At 36.8% G+C, this 14842-nt stretch overlaps 1 protein-coding gene across 3 annotated transcripts in view; it reads left to right on the top strand.

The window, feature by feature from the left end:
- Nucleotides 1-14120, top strand: part of LOC131192162 (protein SSUH2 homolog) — a 65143-nt gene extending 51023 nt beyond the window's left edge. The window contains exons 12-13 of one of the 3 annotated variants that reach the window (XM_058171044.1): nucleotides 1747-1797; nucleotides 9148-9248. In XM_058171044.1, coding sequence (XP_058027027.1) covers nucleotides 1747-1773 — 27 coding nt within the window. In that variant the 3' untranslated portion in view covers nucleotides 1774-1797; nucleotides 9148-9248. Of the gene's footprint in view, nucleotides 1-1746; nucleotides 1798-9147 lie in introns of all 3 variants that reach the window. The other 2 variants (XM_058171043.1, XM_058171042.1) reach the window with 2 other exon arrangements.
- Nucleotides 14121-14842: the final 722 nt, after the last annotated feature.

Raw genomic sequence — 14842 nt, 5'->3', positions numbered from 1 at the left:
AGCAACAGAGGCAGTTGGACTGAATGAATGTGATTGGTACTTTGTCCCCTTGTGAGCTCTGCATTATCCTAATTACCCTGCCTGCTGTTTTTAATTTCTCTATTGCATTATCTCTTTTTTAAAATATATCTTACTAAAAGTTTGTTTTCTTAACGTAAAATACAAGTAGAAATAAAAACAATGGAAAAGGGGAAGGGAAGAGGATAAAGTGAAGGGAAAAGGAAAAAGAAATTTTAAAAAGAAGCAAAAAGTAGTAACTTCCAACTTTTTTTCCTGTGCAGTAAGATACATAATAAAGTTATGGTATCAACTTTTTAGTTATACTGAAGAGTAACTGCTAGCCATTTCTATTGCAGTCATCCATTTAATTGGCAAAACCCAAAACCAAAATTTCTTCCCCCCCTCTTTCATGCAGAGGTCCAAAAGCAGCTTTCAAGTACAGGTAGTCCTTCACTTACAACCATTCATTTAGTGACTTTCTGAAATAAAAAGGAAAAAAGAGACTTTTGATTATTTTTCACACTTATGACCTTTGCAGCATGTAATGTAATCATGCACCATGACCATGTAATCAAAATTCAGATTCTTGGGAACTGGCATGTGTTTATCATGGTTGCAGTGTCCCAAGGTCATGTGATCGCCTTTTGCGACCTTTGGACAAGCACAGTCAATGGGGAAGCCAGATTAACTTAATAATCATAGTACTAACTTAAAGACTGCAGTGATTCACTTAACACCGAAGGCAAGATTGGGTGTAAAATGGGGCAAAACCCACTTAACAACTGTCTTGCTTAGCAATGGAAATTTGGGGATTAATTGTAATTGTAAATTGAGGACTACCTGTAACCAGTGATGGGATTCAAATAATTTAACAACTGGTTCTCTGCCCTAATGATCAGCTGGGTAGGCGTAGCTCAATGATCATGTGACTGTGTGGGCATGACCAATTCAACAACATTCATGTCGATGGGCGCTTCGTCTTAGCTGTTACAATGTAATAAGGGTTAACCAGAGAGGCAGTTTCTGTAAGTAGGGCAATAAAGATTAGGCCAGAATAACACCAGAATGTTTCCTTCCTGCCTTCCTTACAGGATTAGCTCTGTAAAGTGGAAAAAAATAAAATAAGATTTCTTCCAACAACCGGTTCTCCAAACTGCTTAGAAAATTAACAACCGGTTCTCCCGAATAGGTGCGAACTGGCTGAATCCCACCACTACCTGTAACCCCAAAACTATTTACATCCTTGTCCTTAATTAATGCAGCCAGCTTTGCCATCTCTGCCATCTTTTCAATCCTTTTCTCCATTATGGGAGTTATCGCTTCTTTTCATGTCTGGGAATATAGAATTCTTACAGCTATCAACATGTATAGCATGAAGTTCCATCCCCCGCCCCATTTTTTATTTAATAGTCCTAGAAGAAAACTTTCTGGTTTCCATTGTAAATCCATTTTTAAATCTCCTGATTTAAATCATGAATCTGTTTCCAATATTTCATTGCCTTATCACATGTCCACCACAAGTTATAAAAAAAGTACCCTTCTTATGCTTGCATTGCAACAAACGTTCAAAACACCTTTATATATCTTTGAAAATTTATCTGGAGTTAAATATTGCTGTTATATCATTTTATAGAAATTCTCCTTAAGCTTATAATTCAACTTGAATTAGTCCACATATTTTCCCATTGCTCTAACATTATATCAAAACCAAATTTCCTGTAATTTCTCTATAATTATATTCTATAGTCTCAGGAGACGATGACACTTGGTTGACCTTATTCTGACTCATTAGCTAAGGTAAGGTAAAGGTAAAGGTAAAGGTTCTCCTCGCACATGTGTCCTAGTCATTGCCGACTCTAGGGGGCGGTGCTCATCTCCGTTTCAAAGCCGAAGAGCCAGTCCGAAGACATCTCCATGGTCATGTGGCCAGCATGACTGAATGCCAAAGGCGCACAGAACACTGTTACCTTCCCACCAAAGTGGTCTCTATTTTTTCTACTTGCATTTTTACATGCTTTCAAAACTGCTAGGTTGGCAGAAGCTGGGACAAGTAACGGGAGCTCACCCCATTACACGGCAGCACTAGGGATTCAAACCACTGAGCTGCCAACCTTTCGATCGACAAGCTCAACGTCCTAGCCCCTGAGCCACCGCATCCCTTGACTCAGTAGCTAAGCAGGTTTAATTTCTAGAAGAGAGAACGGGGAAGTTGAAAAATGTGCATTATATATGTATGACCACTGAATATACAAGAGTGAGACTGCTAGGAAAGAACGATGTTGAGGTATTTGGCCATAGAGAGAAAATGAATGAAGATCAAATTGCAAAACAAATATATGAAGGAAGAGTGAATAGTAAGAGGAAAAGGAAGACTGGAGCAGTCATAGTTGAGAAGAGATCAAAAAGGATACTATAAAAAGGGAACAGCATATGGACATGGTGGAAGTGAGGATGGGTTTATTTGTTTATTTGTTTATTTAGTCAAACGTACGAGATAACAGGTATAAGTATAAACATGGACATGAGCACATGAAATGAGTACAAATAAATGGGAATAATAGGACAGGGATGGTAGGCATGCTGGTGCGCTTCTGCAAGGATAGAAAGTTACGGAAAAATATAATGAATGGATTTCTTTTCTTAATCCCATGCTTTTCAATTAACAATAGCATTTAGGGTTTTATACTACCTCATAGTGCTTTATAGCACTCTATGGGCAGTTTAAAATGTAAGCATTGTTTGCATATTGACCCCAAAATCTGGGTCCTCATTTTATCAACTTCAAAAGAATGGAAGGATGAGTCAACTTTGAATCCCATCCCAAACTCTGTGGGCAGAGTTTGCCTGCAATACTGCAATTTAAACACAGCACAACCAGGACCAATTTCTTTGACTAACTATTTTTGAACAATTTCTAAAAACTTGCATGGATGTGTCAATAAGAACACCAGAAATAAATCTGCAGCTGAAGAAGATTTTATTTTTATTTGTGCTGTAGCAGTTTAGATGTGAAAAGAAGTTCCTTACATATTAAAACACAAATAGAAGTCATTTACTAGTTCAAACAAAGCCTAGTATATTCACACATTGCTCCTGTAATCCCTAGCCACAATTTATGCAGTTCCACTTTTCTTGATTCTGTCTTTCACACAGGCCAGTCTTCATATTTACTCAGGAGGAGACATGAGTGAGCATCAAGATATTTGCTGCAGCTATCAATGATTGTTAAATGTTTAGAAACCTATCAAAGCCTCCATGTGAATATAATGGTTAAAGGATGTGATAAGTAGGGAGCCTTTTCAATTTATTGTCCCTTTTTCAAGAGGAGGATTGATGGAGGTACTAAAGATTAGAGAGACTTTGAGGAAAAGCAAACAGGATACTCCTATGTGACTGGAAAGAAAGTCACTCTCCTGCTTTTAAGAAATGGATTAGGCTATGAGTTCATTATATAGTTTTGAAAAATCTTTGTGCTCTGAAAATGAGGAGTTGGCACATGATCCAGATTACAGTCAATGATTGGATGAATTACATATAGGTATTTATACTTAGCATATGAGGGGCGGTGTGATGGTTCAGTGGATAAGACACTGGACTTGCCAGCTGGAAAGCCAACAGCCCAGGTTCAAGACCTGAATACTGCACAATGGGGTGAGCGCCTGGTATTCTCCCCAGCTCCATCCAATCTACCAGTTTGAAAGCATGCAAATGTGAATAGATAAATAGGTGCCACTTTGGTGGGAAGGTAACAATGTATCATGTTTTGCTGCATGCTCTGCACTGAGCTTTGATGTCATGCTGGCCACATGACTGCAAAAACATCTTCAGACAGCAGTAGTTCAATGGCCTAAAAATAGAAATGAGCACCATCTTCAGGGATTCTTTTAGTTTTACCTTTACTTATCATATGGATAATTTTTGGTGTTGATATTTATTGTGTCTTTAACATTAGGAATGTTTCTTAAGATAACTATATAAAGAGCAAAAAGTATATTTTTACTGTATGTGTAGGGTTTTTTCCCTTTATATGTCAATAATAATAATAATAATAATAATAATAATAATAATAATAATAATAATAATAATAATAATAATAATAATAATAATAATAATATCATCCTAAAAGTTAGAATATTGAGTGGCTTTTCTCTCTCTATTATCCCATGTATATGCCAAATTTCTTTTTCATTTAGACTTATGATCCAATTGCAAATCCATGTGAAAAAAATTATGGTTGGCAGTTCAATGGAAAGACTTTTCTATAGACCACAAGATTACTCAATTTTCCTTAGAAAGCTCTGATCCAACAACCCAAAAACCAAAGATTGTATAGATTTCTCATCCCAGGATCTTATAGTTGTTGGTTTGTTTGTTTTTTTTGTTCTTGATGATGTTAAGTTCTACTTTACCTTTAAGGACTGTGGTGAAGGGCTGAAAGATCATAACACATGACAATGTAACAAATATTGATGCTGCTGAAATTCCTATTGCTTCCTTATGACTCCATAGTTTCATTCTAATCATATTAAATTTTAGCTGATATGAAGCAATTCATGCTGGAAGTGGAAATATATATATATATGTATATATATATATATATAAAAGGAAAATAACTTTTCTTTCTTAATGCAGACAGAATACATTATTGCTATTGTTACTTCTGCTCTGGTAATATACCAGAAAAAGGAGGCTATAGAAATCCCATACTACTGGCAAAGACCAGATTAGTTGTGCCAAAATTCCACAATTGTGCTTTCACTATTTAGGGCAATCTTGAAGCTGCAGTTAGAATATGGATATGTGTTCTCTGTTCTGCTTCTATAACTATGGCATCTTCAGGTTGAAGTGCCAATAAAGCCAGACAGTGGTTGTGGTAACACAACTGAAGCCATTTGTAAGATTGTATGAGATTGACCCATGTATCAAAGAGTGGGGATTCCATTGTACTATTGCCTTCTACTATCTTTCCTTTTTTGAACACTTCCATTGGTGCCAATGCAAATAAGATGTATTTGAGGAAAAATTTGAATTATTTATTTATTTATTTATATTTGAATTTATATCCCGCCCTTCTCCGAAGACTCAGGGCAGCTTACACTGTGTTAAGCAATTTCAAAAACTCCACTCTTGTCATCCTTATTTGGGAAGAAACCTCTGTAAAACTCTGTAATCTTTCTTCAGGATATACAGCCAAAGGATCTGTTTTATCTTTAAAGCAGGGATCTTCAAACTTGACAACTTGTAGACTTCAACTCCCAGAATTCCCCAGCCAGTGTGAGGAAAACTGGGAACTGAAGTCCACAAAGTTGCCAAGTTTGAAGGCCCCTGCTTCAAAGGACTCCCACAGCTTGGAAATGCTTTTTGTGTTTTCTTTAAAGTTGCTTGGACTCGGGGTAGAAAGAATCTACTATGGATGACATCAGCTAGCACTGATGGTACTAGCAGAATATCTCTGAAATTATGAGCATACTGAATCATTTTTATTCCTTCACTTTGCTTTTGCTGAGCTTGTTTTTCACTTAATGGAAAGGGTTTGCTCATGTCAAGGAAAGAATAAATAAAAGCAAGCAGCTTTAAAAGTGTCTCTGACACCAGCCTTTTCAAGTGAGAAGTACTCTTCCTCTTAAGAAATCTATTTTCTCTGTCTTTGGGGATGTATATAAAGGTGGGAAAAAAACCCCAAATAAAGTGTTTTCTAAGCAGAAAATTGAACCAAAGGGAATATGTACTCTTGATTTCCCCATCTCTCTCAACCCTTGCCGTTCTCTCTTGTAAATATCCCTTGCCTTTTTTTTTCTGAACATGAAGTCCAGGTTTAAATAGTTCTGCTTCTAATACAAGAAAGTTTAGAATGAGTATTGGAGAATATTAGTGCTGCTTGTAGACAGATGGGAAAGTGGATAGGTCATAGAATTAAAGGCACATTACTGCCCTCTCCCCATCAAAGATGGACTAGAAGACCATGGAAGCTGGACAGAGAGGTTGGAACTGGAGGAAGAGCAGAAAATGAGCAGGACACAATATTAAAACTACCTGGGAGAGCCAAGACTTATTGTGCCCAGCTCCTATAAGAGAGGCTGTTGTGGTTGAAGAGGTGAACCTGAACACACTTGCATTATAAGTCAGTAGCATTATGGTCATTGGATGGGAGATACATTAACATGCAACCAAGGTAGCATAGCAACTCTATCCTAGTAGCACTCAGCAAGGAAAGTGAACTGGGGACTAATAGGTAAATTGTTCAATGTGAATGGAAATCCACTTATCTCCACTTCTGAGAAGGTAACTCCTTTCTGGGGTGTAGGTCATCAGATTGTCAGAATTCCTTGCTTCAAAATGTTGCAGATCAACTCTATAACTACGTATAATAAGAGTTCATTCATCGATGCCCCATATATAACTGAGACTCAGTTGGGTAAGGACAGTGAAGTCATCCTGTCTGAAATCTGTCTTGTACCAACCTCTGACCAGAGAAAAGGGGTGGCATTGATCTCTACATGGGGAGTGTGATACCTGAAGAGTATTTAGAAGTTGCAGCTAGAATGCATAGTTCTGGGAGGTCCTAAGACTACACACATCACTGTTACTCTGTGAGTTGCATTACAGTTTGCTTCTGGGTACAATTCAAGATGTTCATTGTTAACTATAAAGCCCTTCACAGCATGGGTCCAGGGTATCTGAGGAGCTGTCTTTCCATAATGGGACACATTCACCCCACTCACGCAAGTGAAAGAGGCCTGCTATGGATCCCATCTGCTAAGGTGGCTCAACAGGCTAATGCAACCTGTTATTAACAGCAACTGCATGCAATATTGCAGGTTCAAGTCCCACCAGGCCCAAGGTTGACTCAGCCTTCCATCCTTTATAAGGTAGGTAAAATGAGGACCCAAATTGTTGAGGGGTAATAAGTTGACTTTGTATATAGTATACAAATGGATGAAGACTATTGCCTGACATAGTGTAAGCCGCCCTGAGTCTTCAGAGAAGGGCGGGATATAAATGCAAATTTTAAAAAAAAAGATCTTTTTCTGCTATGGCCCCATCCCTGTGAAACATCCTACTGCCAGATGTGAGAATTGTCTCCTCCCTTTTGGCCTTTCAGAAGGGTGTTAAAAGCTGGCTTGCTGGTTGGCCTAAGGCTGCTCACCACTGGAAGTAACTGATGGGGTAAGAAGACCTCATCCAGTCTCATCCATCTCTTAGTTCCCTTAGTTCCAATTTTAGTACTGTTTTTAATCATACTTTAATCTGTGCAGTTTTAATTATATTTTTTACTTATTTTATAACTTCTAATTCAACCAGGGTCACCTTGTAGGGTAAATGGGCAGTATCAAAATTTAATCAATGCGTAAATAAAATAAATAAATCTTTCATAGGTTCAGAGATACTGGGATGTGAATAACTATGTGGTAGGTTGAAGCTGTGTGGAAGCTATGGTTGAATTTGTCTGAATTGTGGAATGATAAAGATGTCAGTAGCTTGGGAGAGAGCTACATTTTTCCCTGTTCCAGAACTTCTGGCATTTAAGGGTGGCATTAGGAAAATCAGGCAGTCATAATGGTTAGGCACTTAAACAATGGCAGTAAATTGTTCAGCTATTTATTTATATCTATCCTTCTTGCTTCTTTTATCCCTGTGAATAAGACAATTAGGTAAGACACAAGTACATTGCAAAATATCTGCCTTCTGTAAGGCATGTTTGTTTCATGCACAAGGTCACGTCGTATGGTAGAAAAATGGAAATCCTCATGCTGAACTCATAAAAATATATTTTGTATTAGTACAAAGTATGCAATGTGGATAATATTGTCCATCACATATAGCATCCAGCCAAATAAAGCAATTTTGGGGGGGGGGGCGGGATAGACATCTTGATTGTAATAGCTGTTAATTTGCTGAGGGACTCGACCAATTTTCTATATCAGTCACACAATCAATACTTTTATGGGGTATTTTAAATTAATGTGGAAGCGGTGTCAAATTCATGTATGGAACACATTCAATAATATTCTCAGTTTAAAGGGACAGTTATTAAACATTTGTAGTTTTGACCTGTGCTTCAATAACCCAGGAAACTAAAACATTTGATATGCATTTTATAGATTTTGATTTGCATTTTAAAAGCTTTTATATGATGGCTTTAGAAATCAGAGTCCACAAATCCACTTTTAGTTTTCTTTTTATCTTGCAAATGGCACATTTAGTAGACATGGGTATACTTTGCCAAATCCCTTAATAGAAAGACCTTGATATTGTATGCATACAAGATATTCATACAATATCGGGCCTGGGTACTTATGGGACCGCCTGCTGTTACCTCATGCCTCCCACCAACCCGTATGCTCACACAGAGAGGGACTTCTCAGGGTGCCCTCCGCCAAGCAATGTCGGCTGGCAGCCCCCAGGGGAAGAACCTTCTCTGTGGGGGCCCCTACTCTCTGGAACGAACTTCCCCCTGGCTTGCGCCAATTGCCTGACCTTCGGACCTTTCGCCGCGAGCTGAAGACGTATTTATTTATTCGCGTGGGGTTGGCTTAAATTTTAAATTTTAAATTTTTGGGATGTATTTTAATGGGTTTTAAATTTTAATGTTTTAAATTTTGGCCAATTTTATAATAAGTTTTTTAATTGTTTATTTTAATTGTATTTTGTTACTGTTTTTATTTTGGCTGTACACCACCCTGAGTCCTTCGGGAGAAGGGCGGTATAAAAATCTAATAAATAATAATAATAATAATGATAATATAAATATACATTTATACCCAGTATATTAAATGTAATGGTAATAATTTCACAATCCACATGTATATATATGTATGTATATATGTATGTATGTATGTATGTATGTATATGGAAAATAAGACAGAGAAAGAGAGAGAAAACACAAAACATTATTATTTCTGGGTTCTTTTGTGTCACACAGTAGATTTCATTGTTTAAAGCATGCACACAATTCTAGAGTCCACATTACTGTGTCAGAAAGCTCAGCTAAAATAATATTCATGAGATGCTAATTGTGCATGCCCAAAGAATGCATATATTTTAATAAAACAAGAAATAGAATTTCCAGTAGATAGCAGAGTGCAGACCTCAGCGTGAGAACTCTATTATATCTGATGACAATGATATTTTCTTTTCTTCTCTCAGCGACAGACCATAGAGCTAGTTCCTGTGACTGAAGTCCATTATCAATATGCTGCAAAGTCATATATTTATTATATCTATGGAACAGAGAACAAAGTCTATGCCCTGGACTATCCTGAAAGATACTGTTGTGGCTGCACTATAATCTGACAGTGAAATTCTGTACAAGTATTCTTTATATAAAACAAGCTATTTTTATGTCTAAATTATCTAGACTGGGATGATATGGATTTCCTGCTTACTACTGTGATAAGCTTTGTTATCCTATTCCTCCAGATAAGAAAGCTGAAGGCTTTTATCTGGTAATAAAATGTCCTAAATCCTATTTTTACTTTTGTTTAAACAACATATATCTAAATATGTATCTTTAAATATATATGTCTAGTATATATTTTCTGGAAAAATAACACCTTGGAACATTTTAACAAACATACACAAACAAACAATGCATTTTTTTCTGAACAAAGTATTGGCCGAGTCACAAATTTGTACAGCTTTTAGTTATCTCCCAACACAATTTATATATTTCACTTTTCGCCATAATATTCTTTCTCTCTAATTTTTATTTTCTTTTCCTTATTTCTGTTATATAACTAATCTCTAATCATTAATCAATTTTTCTCTTTTTCTCCCTCCTCTCATTGCTTCCTCCAAGTCAAAACACTTTCATTTCAAATCAGTCATTTTTCTAATATTTAACCCTAACTCTAAATCATCCTATTCAAATATTTTCTCATTACTCCCTTTTCACAACATAATATAGTTTCAAGCATTTTCTCTAAATTCCATTATTTCAATCACAAAAATTAATATTCATACTATTTTACATATATAATCCAGTTACTTCCCTCTTTTCCATTTCTTCCTTTATCATCTTATCCAAATACTACAATCAAATACCTTACTACAATTCATTTAAATATATAACATTAAAAACATTCATTTCTGTTTCTTAATTCCCATTATTTTTTTTAAGTAAACCCAATTTTTCCATTGCTTTTTAAACTAAGTTAATCTTCACAATATAATATAATTTCAAATGTTTTAGCTGAGTTCCATTTTTGCAATTAAAGACATTTCAAATATTACAATCTCGTATATTGCATTTACTACAGTTCATTTATACTTATCAATGGTGGGTTCTAAGCAGTTTTACCGCCAGTTCTCATCGCGCGCACACTTTGCGCGCAATGTATGAGATGATGGAAACAGGAATAATTCTAGAAACCTTTAGACAAGCAAGTTATTATATATGGGTTAAGGCCATTTTCTTTAAAATTTGGATTGTTTTGCATGTGATTTTGCTTAAGTGAGAGACAATGAAATTCTGTTCCTCCCCTTAAGTTATCAAGAAACAGTTGCATGTGTATTGTATATAGAGAAAAAATAAGTAGCATGAATCTAGTTGTTCTAGGTCAGGAGTGTCAAACTTGCAATGACACGTTGTTGTTATGTGATGTATTGCAACTGTTTTCCGCTTCACTAAACCGAGGGTGGGAGTGGTCAACGTGTGACGTATCTGGCCCATGGACTGCGAGTTTGAGACCCCTATTATAAGGCATAGTAATGTACTAAATTAGAAGCTTAAGATAAAACACTTGTGTTAGTAGAATATATTGTACCGAGTATATATTTTTGTAGGGAAAACACAATGATATAACAAAACCATGTTTTCTTTTGTTGTGAACTGTTTTATCAGGATTAGGCAGAAAGCAAGTATCCTAAAATTTATCTGTATATACATTTCAGACTAACAGGCAGAGTAGACAGGTGGATGAGGACTTCATAGTATATCTTACAGTGATTGTAATTTCCAGAAGTCAACAAGATTTTTATATTTAAGTCCTAAAGTCATTCATAAATAAGTTTGTCTATGATGTTTCTTTAGAAAAAACATGACTAATTATGAGACATAATATCCCCCCTCAAAAAAAGAAAAAGAAAAAAGAGAAGCAAAATAGAAAAAGAAAAATTCTGGTGTGAGTCCCAATCCCAACTACGTCAGCGTCCCATATTCACAGCGTAATTATTTTCACATATCATTGCAGAATTGCTAGGTGGAGTGGTGCAGTAGCCTAGAGGTGGAGCTCTCGCCTCACAATCAGGAGGCTGTGAGTTCAATCCTAGGTAGCAGCAGATATTTCTTTCTCTGGGCACAATAAGTAAATATCAGCTGCAAACTCTGCATTGGTGACAGGAAGGGCATCCGGCCAGTAAACACTCAGGTCCATTAGTCGACCCAAGTCCACCCCGATTCAAGGGATTTTGGGGTCATTAAAAGACAAAAAAAATTGCAGAATTGCTAGGTTATATTTAGAAGTGAATGAATCTGCAGTACCCTGCCTTGCTTACTCGTGATTTCAGGCCAATGACAGAAAGGAGGTGAATAAATGCTTGGGGTTCACTGCTTTTTATGTAAACTAATAAGAAACTCAATTTGAGAATGCTGATCCAATGCATGGGACCAACAGGGAATATCCACAGGCTTGAGGGAACTCATTAAACTAAAATAATTAAGAGACTGGAGGCCTCGGTGGAGCTTCAAAAAAAAGAAAGAGGACTGGAATGGATAAAAAGGCAGACCGATGCTTTGTTATAAGTCCCACTAGTTTCCTTTGCAGCTTCTAAGTGAGCCATTGATGATTTTCCATATACTGTAGTCCCTATTATTGCAGGATTCATGGTATTAACAATCATTTCAGGAAAAGCCTATGAACACAGTCCCACTTTAATGATTTTCCACTAGAGGGAAGCAATGACATAAAAATCAGTCTTTATTATTCATGGACAAGTACATATTTGTAAGACATTTTGCAAATCCCACTTGGGATGAATGTATTTGTGTCTGTGCCTGCATATTCAACTTGTATTTACATGTTAAGTGACTGTGCATATAAGCGTTCGTATCATTCTTTCTCACACTTATATATGAATATATACTAGGCGCTATGATGTAATCCACAGCAGGCAGGAAAAACAATCCAAAATTCAGACAACAGCAGAAAGCACATTGCAAATATAAGTACTGAATACTGATTTTCAAATATAAATAGTGCAATGTTTTGCATAGTTTACTCAAAAGTAAATTCCACTGAATAAATTTTCCCCTAAAGTTAGCAGACAGAACTATAATCATAATTATTTTTTTGGTTTAACTACCGTACATTTGATTTTGGTGTGCCTGTTGGGATAGCTTCATACAAATGCTAACCTAGGATAACAAAATATAATTCTTATACTGGGACACCATATGATTGTGTGTCTAAACAAATAATTATACTGAAGTTTTGGCTCATACAGTATACTAAACAATGGCTGGCATTCATAGCATGTAAGCTACCGTGTTTCCACGAAAATAGGACCCTGTCTTATATTTTTTTGAACCCTGAAATAACTGCTTGGCCTTATTGCACTTATTACACTCAAAAGCCTGATTGGGCTTATTATCAGGGGATGTCTTATTTTTGGGGAAACAGGGTATTAATTACCCAACTTCATTTTAGCCTAGTTCACTGATGGCAAACCTTTTTGACACCAAGTGCCCAAACTGGAACGCTCGTGCGCACCCAAAGACCAGCTGGCCGGCATGCACATGCACCACACATGTGCACAGCCGGTCTTCGGGTTTCCGGCATGTGAATACGCACTGGCCAGCTGGTCTTCATGCATGCCGATGTACCAGCAACCCAAAAACCAGGTGGCCAGTGTGAATGCGTGTGACAGAAACCAGAAGAGCAGCTCTGTGTGCCACCTCCATCACAGGTTTGTCATCACAGGCCTAGTTGTTTATTTATTATTTATTATTTATTTATCATTTAAACCTTCATAGTCACCCATCTGTATATGTCCCTGGGCAGCTAATATAGGATAAAAACTATAAAAATAGCAATTAAAATGAAATTCCTACAGTGATACAATTCCACTTCATAGAATCTTACTGCTGATTCCTCTAATGGCTCAGCCTAATTTCTGTGAAAAAACAAGACTTCATGGCTTTCTTCAAGGCACGAAGTATTGAAGTTGTGGCTCTCTGGTGGAAGGTTGTTCAAGAAGGCTGTGTGAACGTAGACTTCATTTGTACATTTTAGTCAGGAGATCCTAACCAACAGTAATGTTCTTATTAATGGTGCTAGGGATACTCTCTCTCTCTCTCTCCCTCCCTCCCTCCCTTACACACACAGAGAGAATTTATTTTAGAAGTTGGTTATAAATCATAAGGCATTTCCAGGAAGATGATACAGTATCTGAAGTTTAAAGATATGCATGCTGATTTCTAAATAGAACCTCAATAGGTAATTATATAGCAATAGCAATAGTACTTCGACTTATCACTTCATAGTGCTTTTACAGTCCACTCTAAGTGGTTTACAGAGTCAGCATATTATCCCCAACAGTCTGGGTCCTCATTTTACTGATCTTGGAAGGATGGAATGCTGAGCCAACCTTAACCAGTCAGGATTGAACTGCTGGCAGCTGGCACACTTGGCCTGCAATATTACATTCTAAACACTGCGCCACCATGAATCTTATATATAGAATTGTTATTTTGCAAGTTCAATGTCTTTTTTTCCTAGGAACTCTGAAGACCATCTAGAACAGGTCTGTCAAACTGGTGGCCCGCAGGGCGGATACATCATGCTCAAGTCATGTCCACCCTTGCTCCGCAAAGGCAAAAAATACCGCTATACGTCACGATCTGGCCCATGATGTGATTGAGTTTGACACGCCTAATCTAGAGTGAGTCTCAGAAATAAGAGAGGATCTTCCAGATGACAACCTATGGAACCACTGCTATCCATGTTTATGTATGTAAGACCTGGCAACCTGAGATGCTCCAGGAATAATTGAGCTTCTATTCCAAAGATCTCTACCTTTGGTGATATGGTGTGGGATGGCTGGGAGGAGCAAGGAGGTCAAAGGTTACCCATCTCAATTATATTATTTTCTGAAGATTGCTTCTCAAATGTGATATTCCTGTTTGGAAGCTTTTCCATTGTACAGTATTATTGTGAAATATCTTTTAAAACTTCTAAAATGTGATTTCAGGCAATAAAGATAATACATTCATTATTGTGACTGATCTTGTAGTGCATGGTGTCTTGCTGTCTGCAATGAAAGTGCATTTCCTGGCAAAAGACAAGAAACCAATAACTAATCTCTGGGTGGTTTTGACAGGATTAGAGAAAACAAATTTCCACTCTGCCTCTCTCTTCAAACGTGAGCAGCAAAAAAATGCTAAGAACCTACAAATATTTTAAAAATATCTTTCTTGGAAAAGAGTAGATGATTTTCATTTTTGTTAAATAACAATAAGCAGAGTCTCCCTTGCATTGATACATTAAAATGCAGAAAGCGGGAGAGGGTGAAAATCTAATTCCTTTTCCTAATTCCTGGAAAATTAAAAAAATCTAAAATATTTTCAAACTGGTCATATGCCTACATAAACAAATAGCATTTTGTTTTAGTTTTCAGGCTAAAGATTCAATGAAAAGAGCTTTATCCTACCTCAAATTATCCTACCTATAAATTAACTGCTTGTAGAGGGAAGGTGAGACAAGGAGAGCATTTCTCTTTCTCCTATATTCTTTGGCACTCAGCAGGAGTGTTGCCTATTTGTGTGCATGTGTGTGTGTGTGTGTGTGTTTGTGTGTGTGTTTCTAAGCTTCATAAACTGAAGCAGAAGAGCTTAACTGAGGGA

Source organism: Ahaetulla prasina, chromosome 2 (genome assembly GCF_028640845.1).
Source record: "Ahaetulla prasina isolate Xishuangbanna chromosome 2, ASM2864084v1, whole genome shotgun sequence".
Classification (NCBI taxonomy): Eukaryota; Metazoa; Chordata; class Lepidosauria; order Squamata; family Colubridae; genus Ahaetulla; species Ahaetulla prasina.
This window is presented reverse-complemented; position numbering and strand designations above follow the sequence as displayed.